The following is a 15,668-nucleotide window of genomic DNA, read 5'->3' as shown; positions in this document are numbered from 1 at the left end:
AGAGCAATGGTTCTCAGAAGCATATTTGGAGTTGTACTATCTCCAGCCTATTATTTCCTTGAGGGACTACATTGTATGACCCCAAATAGATTAGCCATGTAAGAGCTTCCTGACCAAGATATTTTGCCTTTCTCCAAGAGAATGGAAAAGGAATATGTTCTGTATGGACATTAGCATTCTTGGAATCCTGCAACCCTGACTGGACAAGCGCACAGCAAACGGATTGGTCGAGCGCGCAGCACTGATTGGCCGTTCTGAAGTGACCGCGATTGGCCGAGCCGATCGCGGGCGATTCGAACGGCTGTCATTGGCCGCGGCGCCCGGCACCAGTTCAATATAAGCCGCCGCATACCCAGCCGGTGGCAGATTTTAAAACCTGAATAAAAAGAGCTAAAACCAGTCACTGCCTCGCGTCTTTTGTGATCGTATCGGCCGATACGACAGAATAAGCTCCCCCAAAGGCAGTATGTCATGCCTTTAACTAGTAAACAAAGGAATGTGCTACAAGGTACAACTCATAAAAACAAGTAGAATCAATAATCAGTTAGGATTCTTTCACAATCTATATATGTCAATCTTTGTTTCACAATATTGTATCCAATGTGGCATTGTAGGTATGAAAGTACTATCAACAATGCTGCATTTTGAGGATTCATTTGCACCAGTGATGGGATTCAAAAAAATTTACTACCAGTTCTGTGGGCGTGGCCTGGTGGGCGTGGCAGGGAAGGATACTGTAAAATCTCCAGTCAGAGGTGGGATTTGCCAGTTCTCTGAACTACTCAAAATTTCTGCTACCGGTTCTCCAGAACTGGTCAGAACCTGCTGAATACCACCTCTGATTTGCGCACAAAGACTTGTATACATCCATCTTAGGCCTGAGCATGTTTGAACTACAGCTGCCAAGAATAAGTCAAATCCAAGTGTTTTTCTAAATCTATGTCCTAAGATACAGGTAGGGAGTCACATTTTATTGTTATCTTATTTCATCTTATTTATATCTTATTTATTTCTAATTAATTTTTTAACAGCATAAACCATCCACGTATGGAATATTTTATGCAGATCTATGTATATGGTGTTCTTAGTTATCAATTTCTTCATAATTGGTGTTATATAAATCATAACTTTTAGCAGGTAGTTTTCATCCTTTCCCTTTCTTTTGATCATTAAAATGATTTAGCCATTTGTAATCATACAGAAAGAATTGAGAACTTTCTAAAAATAATTCAGGAAATAGGTAAGAAAAATTATTATCCCAATCTACTGTGACAGATGAAAAGGTTGTAAAGTACCAAAAATGAAATAAAATGCAATATTAAATAATTAGTAATAAATATAAAATCTTCAATAACATTGTAACATACAATTTTCTAGGAAAAATTAAACAGTTTGCCATTAGAAAAAGATTCATTTTTTTCTTACTGCTTTTATGTTTCTCAGATACCTGAGATCAGTGTTTTAGGTGATTGGGAAGTCTTCTTCCAATACGTTATTTTAAAAAGCCAGAATAAAAACCTAATAATATTATTTATAAAAATGCCAAATCCTGTCTAAGCACTTGGCTGACAGTTTGCTGTTCAGCAAACCATAAAAATAATTCTGATATCAGTATAAGTCATTATTGGGTGTTCATGGTTGAAGCGGATATCTTATTACATACAAAAATTTAAAAAATAAAATCTCTCCAGTGTTTCACAAGTGGGGAGACTAGACAAATGGGATAAACTCTTGGACTGAAGTTTGCAATGAGATGGAACTTGGTGAGAAAATAAGGAATCATCAGTGTGTAAAACCAAAAAGGAGGAAATAAATTTCACAAGTCCTGAATGGATTTCAATCCTATTTCCCCAGCTTTGTTCTAAAAAAAGAACAAAGAACACATGAGGACATCTTGTGCTGATCCAAATTGACATAATGATTCAAAGAGCATGTGGCATGTAAGGACAGCACAGAATGCTAATCTTTTGTAGGACTTGAAACAATATACAGGATAAAGAAAGCAAAACAGTTTCTCTTTCATGTTAGACAGATTCATCATCAGCTCTGTCCCGCTAAACAGAAGATGTATTAATGCCCGGAGGGAGGTTTTCTTTTCTTTCTTATTTCTGTATGACTGTACCAGTCAAATAGGCACTTCTTTCTCTCTCCCCCCCCGCCCCGTAACTCTAGATAAGTCAGAATGTAGACATAACTAGATTTTTCCTAGTTATCTTGTAACCTGTTTTCAAAAGAGAAGTGGATAAAGGCACCTAAGATAATTTTCTTACACATTTTACTCCCATGTCGCCTAGTTGTGGGATGGAATTTCCAGCAAGGACACTGTTGTGGTCCACCAGCAGCCTGCGGAGGGTCCTGCATCCGATATAGAGATGGGGCCAGGGCTATCTGGGAGTTATGTGCTGACTCCAGAACCTCCAGAATCTGACAGCAGCAAGGCAGAGGAACAAGGGGAGCCTGTGCCTAGTGCGCGTGTGCGCAGAGCTGCCAAAAGGCAAGAGCAGCTAAGACAAAAAGGGTGACTCGGGAGTAAGGCTTGGAGGTGACTGCCCATTCCATAAGATATAAAGGAAGTGCAAAGGGGCAGGAACCTTTGCAGGAAGCAACATTGTTTGCTCTGTTCAGATTAAAACTTGAAGCTGTGTGTGGATTTTGTACTTTGTTTGGCTTTTTACAGTTAATTTGGCACTTTAGTTGTTGGCAGCAATTCAAAAAAATAAAGGTGGGTGCTTATCTCATTATGGGCTGGGAATGAACATAATTCCCAGCATTGAAATAAAACAAGAGTTGTCTGGACTAAGTGTGTGCTTAATTACAGTCTCAGGAAGCCTTGGTCAGAACAGACACAATGACATCTCCAGAAGATAAGGGCTGACATTTTCAGTCCTCAAAGTGGAGAATAGATATTGAAATGTCTCCTCTTTCCTTTCCTTTTTTTTTTTGCTTCTCCTTTCTGTAAAACAAAAACTTGCTGTTGGATTTTGGTCACTTGTTGTCCCTTGTCTGAAATGGAAGATCTCCAGGCCTACATGAAATAGCTGGATGTGCTATTCCATGCCTTAAAGGTCATTTTCTTATTATCTTCTAAAATGAGGTTCATCTCATAATATTTTACCTGAAAAGAATTTGACCATCTCAAAACTGCAAAAATGGGATCTGAAATGTGTTCATTTTTCCAATGTATATATTTTCAGAAATTCTTTGCCTGGCTTACACAATGTTCTTGTGACTCTGCTGAGTAATTTGTATGACACTCGTGGTTGTGGGCACAAAGTTAATGTGTGATCCAAACTAGCAGAAGCTGGGGCCACAGGACAAATTGCCCCAACTCTACCGGTATTTTTCCAATTCATACACTAATGATATAATCTTTTTTTCATTTAGAATAGTCACCCCGTCTGGCTGGACTGACCAAATTCAATAAAGCTTTGGTGCCACATCAAACCAAGAAATTGGTACAATGACCCCTTCCTTGCAATATTCTTGCACATTACTGGAATAACTCTCCATTAAATTATAAATGTTTATTATTTGGATGAGAAAAGGTGAATATAGAAATGTGTATCCTTGATGGGGAATTGGAAGTCTTTAGGGTGGGTATTTGTGAAGATCTATAAGGACACACAACAAGGCAGGAAAAAACAATACAACTTGTACACTAGAAATCTGCTTATAGTTGCATCATCATGGAGACAACCTTATCCAAAACTTATCTGCATAAGAATATATCTAGACATCAATCAAAATAGAAAAATGCAATGTGTGAACTTGTTTGATTGAAGTCAATGGCATTCTTCGTATTTTTAATTTAGCGGCCTACAATTGGATCAAGAAATAGTCTGCTTTTACTCAAATGAATGGACTATTTGGTTTATGACTGCTACTACCTTATTTTTCTTCTTTTTAGAAATAATTTCAGACCCTGAAAAGATTTCAAAAGTCCCATTAAATTGCACTTGTTTAAAAAATATTTCAATCCACTATAAACCAATGTGTGCCATGGCTTAGTTGCCATTCTAATGTGATCTTTTTTCATATGATTTTTTAAAACTTGAATTGAACTCTACAGACCACAGCATTTTCTGAAGAAGTGCCAATGAAACATAGGGACTTTGCTGAGGTATTGTGGAGTAGTATTAGATGAGGGATTATATGAGTATCCATTAAGCATCACGGAGTAAAACACATTTACAGGGCTTCCTTTCTTCCCTGCCCTCTTTTGGAAAACAATTGGATAATTTGTTCAGTTCTGGTGAGTCAGTGCTGTTTTTTTTTTTTCTTTTGTTCTGATCAGCAAGTGGCTTTAATTGGAATCCTCTTTCAAAATAAATCAGCAAAAAATGAAGATGTGACATGAATCAACACAGACCAGTTTATAGGCAAATCTTTTGAGTTTGGCTTTACTTTTACTTTAAAGCTGTTTTCTCCTAGTTGATCAAATTGTACAGGTTACAACACACAGGTCATTAAGCTGAACCATACCAAAGGTGAAGAACTGAAGCCACATCTGATTGGGAAAGAGCTCCCTCATGATTCATTAACTGATTTTTAATCAACTTTCCTTTGGCAGGGAAACCCCGTGTAAAATATTGCTATTTCCTCCTTTGAAAATGTATTTTAATCGTGGGAAATAAAGGAAAAGTTGTAAGTGTTTATCATTTTCAGTGCATCAAACATACCCATACCCACCTCCTGGGAACCAGAATGTAGCAAAATATCCATTCTTCACACATAGAAGTTCACCAGACACGAGTTGCAAAATTAACTGCACCAGGATACAAGTCAAATCAGGGGATTTCCCTTATAGGTTCTGCTTTAAAAAGAACATTAGGTAATGTAGCTTATTAACAGTGCAATCTTGTGCAGTGGCAGCTTTCTCAACTTGGATCTTCCAGGTGATTAGCAATTTAGGGAGTTAGTCTTAAAAACATTTAAGGGAGACCAGATTGGCAAAGATTTATAAGGATCCTTTCAGGTAAATTTAAATCAATAGTAACTTTCATGATCAACACACATAAAAGAGTAGCATGAGATTATTTGCTGATTAAATTGCTGACATTGCAATTCTCTCTCTCCCCACCCCCTTTTTTTTTCTCTCTCACATCCCAACATTGTTGTGGCTATCTGGATAAATATCTGCAGTGTTTGAGGAAAGAGCAAAACTCCGGTAGTATCAAACAATTATTTTGTATTGAATGCTGGATGACAATTTGTCAGGTAAGGATTTCTTGGGTTTGTTTAGATTTATATCCCCAGATTTTCTTCGGGAAGTTGAAGGGACAATCTTCTTTCCTTTCCCCTCCCCATGACATTTGAAAAATGTTATTCACAGAAGACAATGAACTTCCATGGCTGAGGTAGACTCCTCAGTCCTATTCCAACATCAGAGTACAGGCAGCTGCATTTGGGTTTGCTTAGCCACGTGAAACAATTCATTAACAAACACCTGAGTGAGGACTGGGCAGACCTTTAAATTTAAAGGCAAGATGTTTTTTGAAGCATGACCAAAGTTCCTTGTTCCTCCTTAAAGCAGCTCTGCCTTTTCTTGGGATCATATAGCTGCCTTTCACAGCTGCTGTATATTCCAAATACTTTTAGTTTAAGGAGCTGTGGCAGATACTATGGGTGTATACCCTGAAATGCTCCAAAGCACCTTTTACTCTTTAAATCCAAGCTGGTGCACAACATTAATCTGAATCAACTATAGCACATTCATGTACATATACTACATAAATTGCAAATGTGGATCAACACCAACTAATCAAGCCATCATTGCTTTCCCTAGAGTCCATTAAACACAAGATTGGTGAATTGTGTCAGTCAGCTTCAGCTGATAACCCTTCAAATGATGAAATACCAAAGTTAGAATGAGGGCGTGTGCAGCTCAACATCGTACCTTACAAATCATCTCTTCAAATAATATTATAGTGTACATCATTGATAATACTCATGGCGTTTTTTTACCAGGCAGAAATTAACTTATGCCAAAACATTTAAATAATCCAAAGAATTTAGCCTTCTTTCTCTAAAAATAACACCACCAAATAATTAGCCCACAGAACTAACTCTGTCTGTCCTGGGAAACAATAGTGTGGGTTTGTTCCCATCTTTCTTGGTAAATTGAAGCATTTCTGCTCTGAGGAAAAATCCTCATCAATGTTGGACTTCCAGCTCTGCTTCAGACATTCTGCTAGCAAACCCATTCTAACATTTCGTGGTTCACAACTCAGTTTTTCAAGCATCCATTAGCCTTTCACAATTTTGACTTCTAATTCAGACGATCTGCAAGGCTGCTGCCCTCAAGTGGAGTTAATTTAGAAAACCACCATTTTCAAGATACTGCATGCTAAAAGTGCAGTAGAAATAATGTATTTTTTTAAAAAACACAATTGGTGCCCAGAAAGACCAAACCTAAGTATTATATATTCAAATTACCATGTAAACATACTAAATATACAGCTTATTTTGACTCAAATTATAACAAAAATTAATGATTTTATATTCATCAAAGTAATAAATGATTTTGATTTTCATCATATATATATATATATATGCAGAATCTAGAAACATCACTGATATTTTATGGTAATAATATAGTCAATATGGATTCAAGAATTACCAGCCCCAATATGCAACATAAGAAATCTATTAATTCTCTGAAAATGTAACCCTGAGGTTTTTCTGAAACCTAGCACTATACAGAGTTATACTTTAGAAAAAAGATTGTGCCTAAAAGATTGACATCTTTCTCTATGGACACAAAGCTGTAGCAAATACACACGTTGCTCAGTGAATCAGATAATGGAGAAAGGATGATACTGTTTAGAAACTGCAGATATAAATCAAATTGTAACATACCTGTGAACAAGTGACTCCACATTCTTTAATCCTGGGAATGAGCTGATAGCCATATGTTCCATAAAATATTGCAAAAATCTGCCACATAAACTTCATCTTTGAGATTGTTAAGCTTTTTTTAAAAGTTACTTTCTTTTCTGGTTTTTATTATGGTGACTGTCCTAAAGAAACAGCTGTTTTACTCTGACAAGGCATTTAAATAGTGTAATAGTCCCACCCTCCCACCCCAGTACCTTTCAAAAAGAACTCCTCCTTTTTCGTAGAAATCAACACTGAAGATGAGTCATAGGGAAGTTCAGTTGTTACTGGAAGCTATAACATATTCTAGGCTTTTTCTGAATTTAACAGCTTTAATTTTAAGTCAATTTTGTTTTGTTTACTGCAGCTCCTATGTAAATATTTTCTCTTGTTCAATCTTAACATAATTATCAATTGATCCTTACAAGGACAGATATAATTGTGAAAGAACATTTGTTAAGATATAATAAGTAACAGACTTCTAACTGGAACTATTTCATTCTATTTTGATGCCTAGAGCTTATCTCAAGGCTGTCAATAATATGCCACAGTTGTAAGTGAGCATGAAAAAAAGATATTATGGACCTGATTCCTCCCACTTGTACTCTTGCTCCTTTTTTTAATGTGGTTTATGTTTGTATTTCCCCCTTTTCCCCAAAGTTGTTCAAGATACTGTAAACAATTATTTTTCCTATCAATTCTAAATGAGCAAAATTTCTCATGAGTCAGCTTAGGGTGAGGCTGTGTCTGCCTCAGAGGTAAAGTAGAAACTACTCAGTTCCTGAGTAGAAATGGACATCTCAAATATTTTATCCAGAGAGCATTGGGACAGAGTTCCTCGCCCCAAGAGACTCATAATCTAATTATAAATGTATAATGTATAACCTCTGAATGGAGAAATTTGAGGTAGAAGACAAGCATTTAGTATGCTTAGTAAGCTATGCTTAGTAACATAATAGAATTTAGGAGATGTATAAAAGGGTTGATAGAGAAGATGAACTTTCTAAGAACTGCATTCCCAAAATATGCAAATATTGGTTAACCAAATCATGATTGAGTAAATAAATTTATTCAGATTTGTCCAAGACAAATTAACCACAGGAGCTGGATTTGCACATATGGATATACTTGCAAATTAGCCAACACCACTGTAGTATATTGAACGTCACACAACCTCAATTAACTAGTTTTGCCTTGAGGCATTTAAAGATTTCAGACATTCATGGTTCATTGTACTACAAGAAAACAGATCCTACAACAACAGGGTTGGCCTTCAACTATTAAAATAAAATTGCTAATGCCTGCTATAACCAAATCAAGGAGAAATGTCTTCCTTATATGATGATAATATGGTTTCTTCATCTTATTCATTTTTCTGCCCAGGAAGCTCTCCAAATTAAAATGCAAACACTATTTCAGTTCCTAGTGCAATATTTCAATCTACTATTACATTTTAGTATTGCCATAGCATGTTTTAGTCTAGCAACCCAACTATTTGGTTCTTCTCTTCTAAGTTAACTTAAGACAAAGTGGCTGAAAAATTGGTTCTCTGGCAGCCAGCAAAGAATAGCTTAGTATCCAACGTAAGAGTTACAAAAATAAAAGCCAACTCACTCAAAAGAAGGGGCCTAGCTTAGTAAAAAGGAAAAGCAAGCCCACAGGGGGTCGGCTAGGATATTGTTTCAACACATAGAGCTTCTTAAATTACAACACTTGTTGAAATTCTTTGCTTGAGGCTCTCAAGTTTCTCAAGTTTCTTCATTAAATATTACTTATCTGCAGTTGTGAGCTTGCCAAAATACTTTATTATTCCTGCCCACAGGATAAAGTTTGACATGGCCTTCACACGTTTTCACTTCAAGTCCTTGTGGAAAGAAGATTCAGGAGGCGCACTGGAGTAAAGTAAATTTGCATTTGAGGCCAGATAAACAGGTGGACCACAGTGGAGATGCCAGCTAAGTGCTTCAATGAGCCAGGGCACATCTACTTCCCCATTTTTCAGAGCTGTTAATATATTGTTTCAAAATTCAAAAATTAAACTAATCTTCTAATAAATTACTCACCAGTGTGAGGGGATCTCTTGACAAGTAGTTGCTGTAACCTTCCAAGAACTAATCTGTAAAATACTGCATTTTCCCCTTTCTCTTTCAAGAAGAAATTACAGAAAAGGGAGAAAAAGAGGGAAGATATTAAAGAGAACTGTACAGAAGAGCAAAACTGTTGGATCCATCATTCTCCTTCACCAAATTATTTCTTCATGATGCCAAGCAGAGGGGGAGATCATCTTGTCTCCTACTTTCCAACCCATTCTGCTCCTATTCTACACATAAAAAGTTTAAGAGTGCAATTTATTTATCTCTTAAATTTAGAGACCACCAATCTCACTAGCAAAGTGCCTCTGGGCAGTATAGAAGGAATAAGCAAAAGTCACTCTTTTTAGAAACTATCTGATATTATATTGTTTTTCAATCATTCTGGAAAGTTAGATATTAGATAACAAACACAGACAAATGATAGAGATTCTATTGTTCATGTCACACTCCATCACCCATCACTTGCATTTGTCTTCTTCCTACTCTATTAGGCTAGCTAACTGTTTTGATATTTGCTGGTGTTTAATAAACACCAAGTCATATTTTTGCTAACTATTTTGAGTGGCATATGTGCTTGCTTTGATCTTGATTTGACCTGAATGTTGAGACTGACTTGGAATGTCCCAGGTACAAACTCGATCTGAAAATTATACACACTAATTTTCCAACAAAAGCTTCACTTATGTTTTACCAAAAAAAAAAAAAAACAAGGTTCATGTTTACTAGCCAAATATTGTTATCTGCAACAAAAGCATCTGTACTTTTTGGGGCAGCAATGCAATCATTTATATTTCCTGTTTATTCCTTGGTTTTCAATACTTTTAAATGCAGAATGAGTCTTTGTCCCACCCAATGCAGGGATTATTAGAGGCAAAAAAAAAAGTTCTTAATATTGGGTGATGGTGGTAATGTGGCAAATCTCCGTTGTAGGATTTACAAAATATATAGAAATGTTATCCCCATGGAATCTGATGGTGTCTCCCTACCACTGGTAGAATACCATTGGTGGTGGTATTCTACCGGTTCGGCCTGGCTCAGCCGAACCGGTAGCTCCAATGATTATCTGTGAGCGAACTGCTTTGCTCCGACGATCAGCTGCTGGGCCATCGCACCCACCCTGGCTCTATTCTGACCTTTATTTCCTGCTTTTCAACCTCAGTTGCTTCATGAAGCATAGTGGATTGCCGCGCATCAGCTGTTGAAGGAAAGTGCAGGATTGTAGGAGAAAGTTAGTAGGAAATCCTCTGCACACGCGCAAAGGCATGTGTGCACACAAAGCGTGCCCACCAAGCCACGCCCACAGAACCAGTGGTAAACAAATTCAAAACCCACCGCTGACTGGCCAGATATGAAGGCTAGGCAGAAGTTCTGTGAACTCTCTGGTGCTTCGTTTTTGGTATACTATGGTGCAAACCTAAAGATTATCATATCTAACTTAAAATCATGCATGCACACCACACACACACACACACACACACACACACACACATTGTACACATGCCTCTTCCTAGATTGCTTCTATCCACAGATGAGAGAGAATTTTGTAAGTGAGTATTCCTTTGGTCCTTTAATGCTTTAAAACTTTGGTTAACCAGGAAAACCTATTATAAACATTAATCAAGATTCTGGAAATCTGAGCCATGACCAAATATAATACAAACTGTGTGGAGAAGGGCAGCTGAATTCCTGGTGTGTAACAATCCACTTGTAAAGAAGGGGAGGGAGAGAAAAAAGCATTGCCTGCAACTAGAATGTGGTTGATTAATTTTGTGGCTCATTGTATAAACTCAGAAACTTTCAAAGTCCTCAGTCAGGGACAAGGCACTAATTCAATCTTCATCTCTAATTCATCTCTAATTTTGGCCTAAGGGTGGAGAGAAATTAGCTGTAGGAAAATCTGAAATATCATAATTTCATAACATCTACAAGTAATTATCCTTTTCAAGTATCTCTCCTAAAATCCAGACTGTTCTGTATTAACATTCTTGTAGACTCGCATTCTGATTGGTCCACCCAGACCGCAACCCGATTGGTCCACTGAATGACTGTGATTGGAGCACTAAGAATCTACCGCGATTGGCCGAGCCGATCGCGGGAGATTCAAAGCGCTGCCATTGGCCGCCGAGCCGCCGGCCGGCTGTATAAAGCCAAGCAGCTCACACACTTTAGCTGTCCTTGTTCTGAAGCTACAATAAAGAGCTGATTGTTCACTCTCGCGTCTCGCCTCTTATGTGACCCGATCCACCGATCTAACACAGACAGTACCATTTCTTCCTGTTCAAACTAAATACTTTGACAAGCCGTATATTTATTTCATGAGTGATTTGTAGTGAAAATAGTCATGTTGCATTAGCACCAGTCACAATATGGAACCTTACGCCGCCCACAGCAGGAGTCCCCAAGGCCGCAGCCCACTCCCAGGCCTTGAGCCATTCAGAACCGGGCCGCAGAAGTGGCAAGCACATGTGTGTGTACAACCCCCACTTGCACAAGCGGCAGGCAAGCACGTGCATGCACATGCCCGCTTCTCATGCAGATAGAGCTGCGCATGCACTCTGATCCGCTGGTCCCCTCCGCCCCCACCCCGGCCAGTCTGCAAAGCCAGAAAGGTTGGGGAACTCTGGCCTACAGGGTTAAAATCCTGGGAATGATTTGGAAGAACACGCTATACATCCCAATATTTACTGTCTAATATTTTTTTAACATACAAATATTGCCATGACCAAAGCAAACTTCGGAATTAAATCACACAACTGGAACTGGTAAATGTATTTTTAACAGTTTTGTTATCACCCTCAGGTTTTTGTCTACATTATGCACATGCTCTATGTGTTTATGATCTATGCTTACTGTTTTAAAACAACCACAGACATAGCCAGAAGAGTGATGGAAGAGCAAATGAAACCCCTTGTTCTTTAAAATCAGGATATGAAGACTTTGCTATTCCTTGATCTATTGTAGAATTGCAGAAAGTTCTCACTAGAGGAGGGTATCTAACCCCAAAACTTAAACAAACATTATAAGTATAATGACAATGCATCTATTTTCCCTGAACTTTAGAATGGTTAAATAAGAAGGTAACAAAACTCCTAAAACTTTGTGCTGTAGCCACCTGAACTTTCTCAGATCCCGAGACAGCTTAAAGTAACCAAATATTAAATGTTGATCATCTTATAAATAATACAAGCAAACACGATAAATGGGTGATGAGTACCATTCTAACCATGCTGAGATGATTTGAACACACTTCAGAAGCACAGACTTTCAGGACAGACGTGTTGAAAACATGTCTTAAAATAGCAGTCTTGATTCAATGATGTCTTCAGTTAAGAGGGAAATTCAAGTACTAATGTTTCCTTGTTGTATTTATACAAGAAAACAATTGTGTTAGGTACACAGATTACAAATGAATAATCCATGCCTCAGTCAATTATCGGATTTTCTTTGATTAGTGACCACATGTCCTATTCCCAGGATTCTTCATAACCTAAAGGATGTCAGTGGGTACATTCCCTCCGTCCTCTGTACTTACCCGAGTTGGCTGAGAGTGCTGAGATTTCTGGATGTTGTATTCCAAACAATTCTGAAGAAGAGTACAAGCTTTCTCCAAGATTGTATTACACTGACAAGTGAAAAGGGTTTGATTACTTTAAAATATTTGCACTGTTGAGGACCATATGCCACAGCCAGCCATTTCAGAGGAACTATGAACAAAGTAGTACCCAACCCTGGAGAACCGCCTTTTCAAAGTCCAACTGACTGCCAGCAAAAATAATATTATAGATATGCTGTTGGCAGAAGAATGGAAAATAAGGCAAAGTACAGTTGTCCCAAAGGTGCTTTTTCAAAAAGCAACTGGACTTTCTTGTGTTTCTTTGAAGATGTTTTGCTTCTTGTTCAAGAAGCTTCCTCAGCTCTGACTGGTTGGTATGGAATGGAATATTCCTTACAGACAGTTGGTCATTTGCATTCTGCAAGGGAATATTTGCATTCTGCAAGGGAGTATTTCCTTGCAGACAGTTGGTCATTTGCATTCTGCAAGGGAGTATTTGCATTCTGCAAGGGAATATTCCTTGCAGACAGTTGGTCATTTGCATTCTTTTAGAGAGTCTTTGAGGTCACTTGGAGGTTTATCTGTATTCTCAGGGTCGTTGGAGTAGTGCAAATGAGTGTGGGGCCTCCTTGGTACTGCTGAAAGGACTGTGTTGTAGACTGGAGATAGATGATGTCATATCCCTCCCCGGGATAGGCTGCTGAATCTTGTCCTGATGGGTTGGTTCTCCTATGTTTTGCCATGTGTTTATGAAGTGGTTGTTTTGTTTCACCAATGTACAGATCTGCCCATTGAGCTCACTGCATTGTACTGCATATACCACGTTGCTTAGTTTGTGTCTGGAGGGACAAGCTTCTGCCTTAGTGTATTCTTGAGTTTAAAATGTGTACATATATTGTGTTGGCTGGAGATTCTCCTGAGCTTTTCAGATATTCCTGCAACATATGGAATGGCATTGCTTCATGTTATTGAGGAGCTCCTGTTGGATCTTTTTTTGGGATTTGATGAAGGCCCACTTAGGATAGCCACACGTTCTGAAAGCTACATTGGTGTGTTTTAGTTCTTTTTTTTTTTAATTCTCATCATCCACTGGAGCACAAAATGGGAGTTATCAGAACTCTGTACTACTGAGTTGAAGACCTGACTACCAGCAAAGATGGGAAAGAAAAAGAACTAAAACGCAAAAAGTAGACGCTTGTACACCCCAAGGATAAAACACCCGGGATACAAACTGAGCAACGTGGACAGTAAATACCCAACCACAACTTTTAGCCTAGTTTAGTGAACAAATAGTTCACTAAAAAAACCCACCATATTTTAAATTGTCCAATCAATGAATGTATTAATTAATTCCTACCTACAAAGGCTTGCATCTAAACCTCAAATTCTGTTTGGGATAGCCACATGAAAATAGTAAAAGAGGGTACTTTTTATTTTTTTTTATTCTTATTACTATTATTATTCTTACAGGTGGTCTTCTATTTACAATTTGTTTAGTGACCAGTTAAAAGTTACAACAGCACTGAAAAAAAGTGACTTATAAAGTGTCCTCACGCTTACAACCATTGCAGCTTCCCCATGGTCACATGATCAACATTCGGGCCCTTGGCAGCCAGTATGTATTTACAACAGTTCCAGCATCTCAGGATCATGTGATCACATTCGTGATCTTCCCAGCCAGGTTCCAATGAGCAAAGTCACTGAGGAAAGCCAGATTCCTTTACCATTGCCTCATTCACTTAGGAACTGCAGTGATTTGCTTAACCATGGCAAAAAAAAAGGGTAGTAAAATTGGGCACATCTTACTTAGCAACCAGCAGATGAAAATGTTTTAGGAATGGCAATTCTGGTCCCAGTTGTGGCCATAAGTCAAAAGCTGCCCATATGGCCAACCATGCACATAGTCTCTGGGAAATACAAAACAATCAAAGCGGTTAAAAACATACAAACTTATAAGCAGCTCCACATTCAAACCAATCAAACAATAACAGATGAAATGAAATGAGAGGCCCTACGAAGATACCAACCCCAGGACAGTGACCAAAGAAAGGTCTTAATGGCTTTGGGGGAGCATAGGAGAGAGAAAGCACTGTGTGGATTCTCTCCCATAAGATAGCAACATTTAATCGAAGGATCCTGGAACATATGACTTTGCTGGAACGTATTGGGCAGGCAGAAATAGTTGGAGATAGGTAGTACTCAGGTACCCAAGCCCTATGCCATGGAGGGCTTTATAGGCAATGACCAGCACTTCGAATTGTACCCAGAAGCTAACTGACAACACAAATGCTGGTCACACAGCAGTGGTGACACACAGGAATACAGGAACGCAGCCATTATTGTTCATGCTGCTGCATTTTGTATCAGCTGTATCAGACAGTCTTCAGGGGCAGGCAGGCCCATGTAGAGTACAGAGCAATACCTAATCTGTTTACTTAAGATTGTATCCTAATTCTTCCCAATTCAGCTAAGGACTTGGGGCAGAATCTGAAAACAGCTTTCCAAAGTGTAAAGTGTAAAGCAAGCAGAGACCAGCATGCCAGTATTTCATCAGATTTTTCATTTTCAAGTCTTTGCGGATCTGCAACCTCTTTTAGCATCATAAACTAGCGTCACTTAGACCACCGAGTGTTTTGCCACAAAGGTTTACTTACTGACAAAGCTGCACATCCATTGAGCAGTCCCTTCTTAACAAGATGCTAAATTGACTTGCATTATCATTCCTGGAAGAATCTCTTGGGCAATCTTTCTTGGTTTTTATTGCTTCATGTCAAATGTAGTGTTTTCCAGTTTATGCTAGTCAAGCACTGAGGTCTGGTTTGCCTACTGTAAACAAATCTCTCCAGTCCATTTGATTACAAAGTAACATGGGTCTCTAGTGTCCATCACCTACCTACCTACCTACCTACCTTCCTTCCTTCCTTCCTTCCTTCCTTCCTTCCTTCCTTCCTTCCTTCCTAGTAATCCACCAATCAGGAACCATGATGAAAATGGTCCAGAAAGAACACTAGGCATCACAATAGCCAAAGAGGACAAAGGGACTGAAATCTGAAAAGCTGGCTTGCTTTCTAACCAATTGACACCCAGGCATCAATTAGGCTAAGCCTACAATTTGGAAGAGCCTTAAAAATCCATTCTGTCTACAA

The 15,668-nt window shown here is 38.4% G+C and overlaps 1 protein-coding gene across 4 annotated transcripts in view; it reads right to left on the bottom strand.

The window, feature by feature from the left end:
• IL17REL (interleukin 17 receptor E like) overlaps positions 1-7,103 on the bottom strand; it is a 69,843-nt gene extending 62,740 nt beyond the window's left edge. For all 4 annotated transcript variants that reach the window (XM_026714092.2, XM_087934137.1, XM_026714093.2 and 1 more), the window contains exon 1: positions 6,859-7,103. In XM_026714092.2, coding sequence (XP_026569877.2) covers positions 6,859-6,954 — 96 coding nt within the window. In that variant the 5' untranslated portion in view covers positions 6,955-7,103. The remainder of the gene's footprint in view (positions 1-6,858) is intronic.
• Positions 7,104-15,668: the final 8,565 nt, after the last annotated feature.

The sequence above is a fragment of the Pseudonaja textilis genome, chromosome 5 (assembly GCF_049901715.1).
Source record: "Pseudonaja textilis isolate UNSWEBS1 chromosome 5, rPseTex1.2, whole genome shotgun sequence".
Lineage (NCBI taxonomy): Eukaryota > Metazoa > Chordata > Lepidosauria > Squamata > Elapidae > Pseudonaja > Pseudonaja textilis.
The sequence above is the reverse complement of the archived record's forward strand: the minus strand, read 5'-3'. Positions and strand labels throughout refer to the sequence as shown.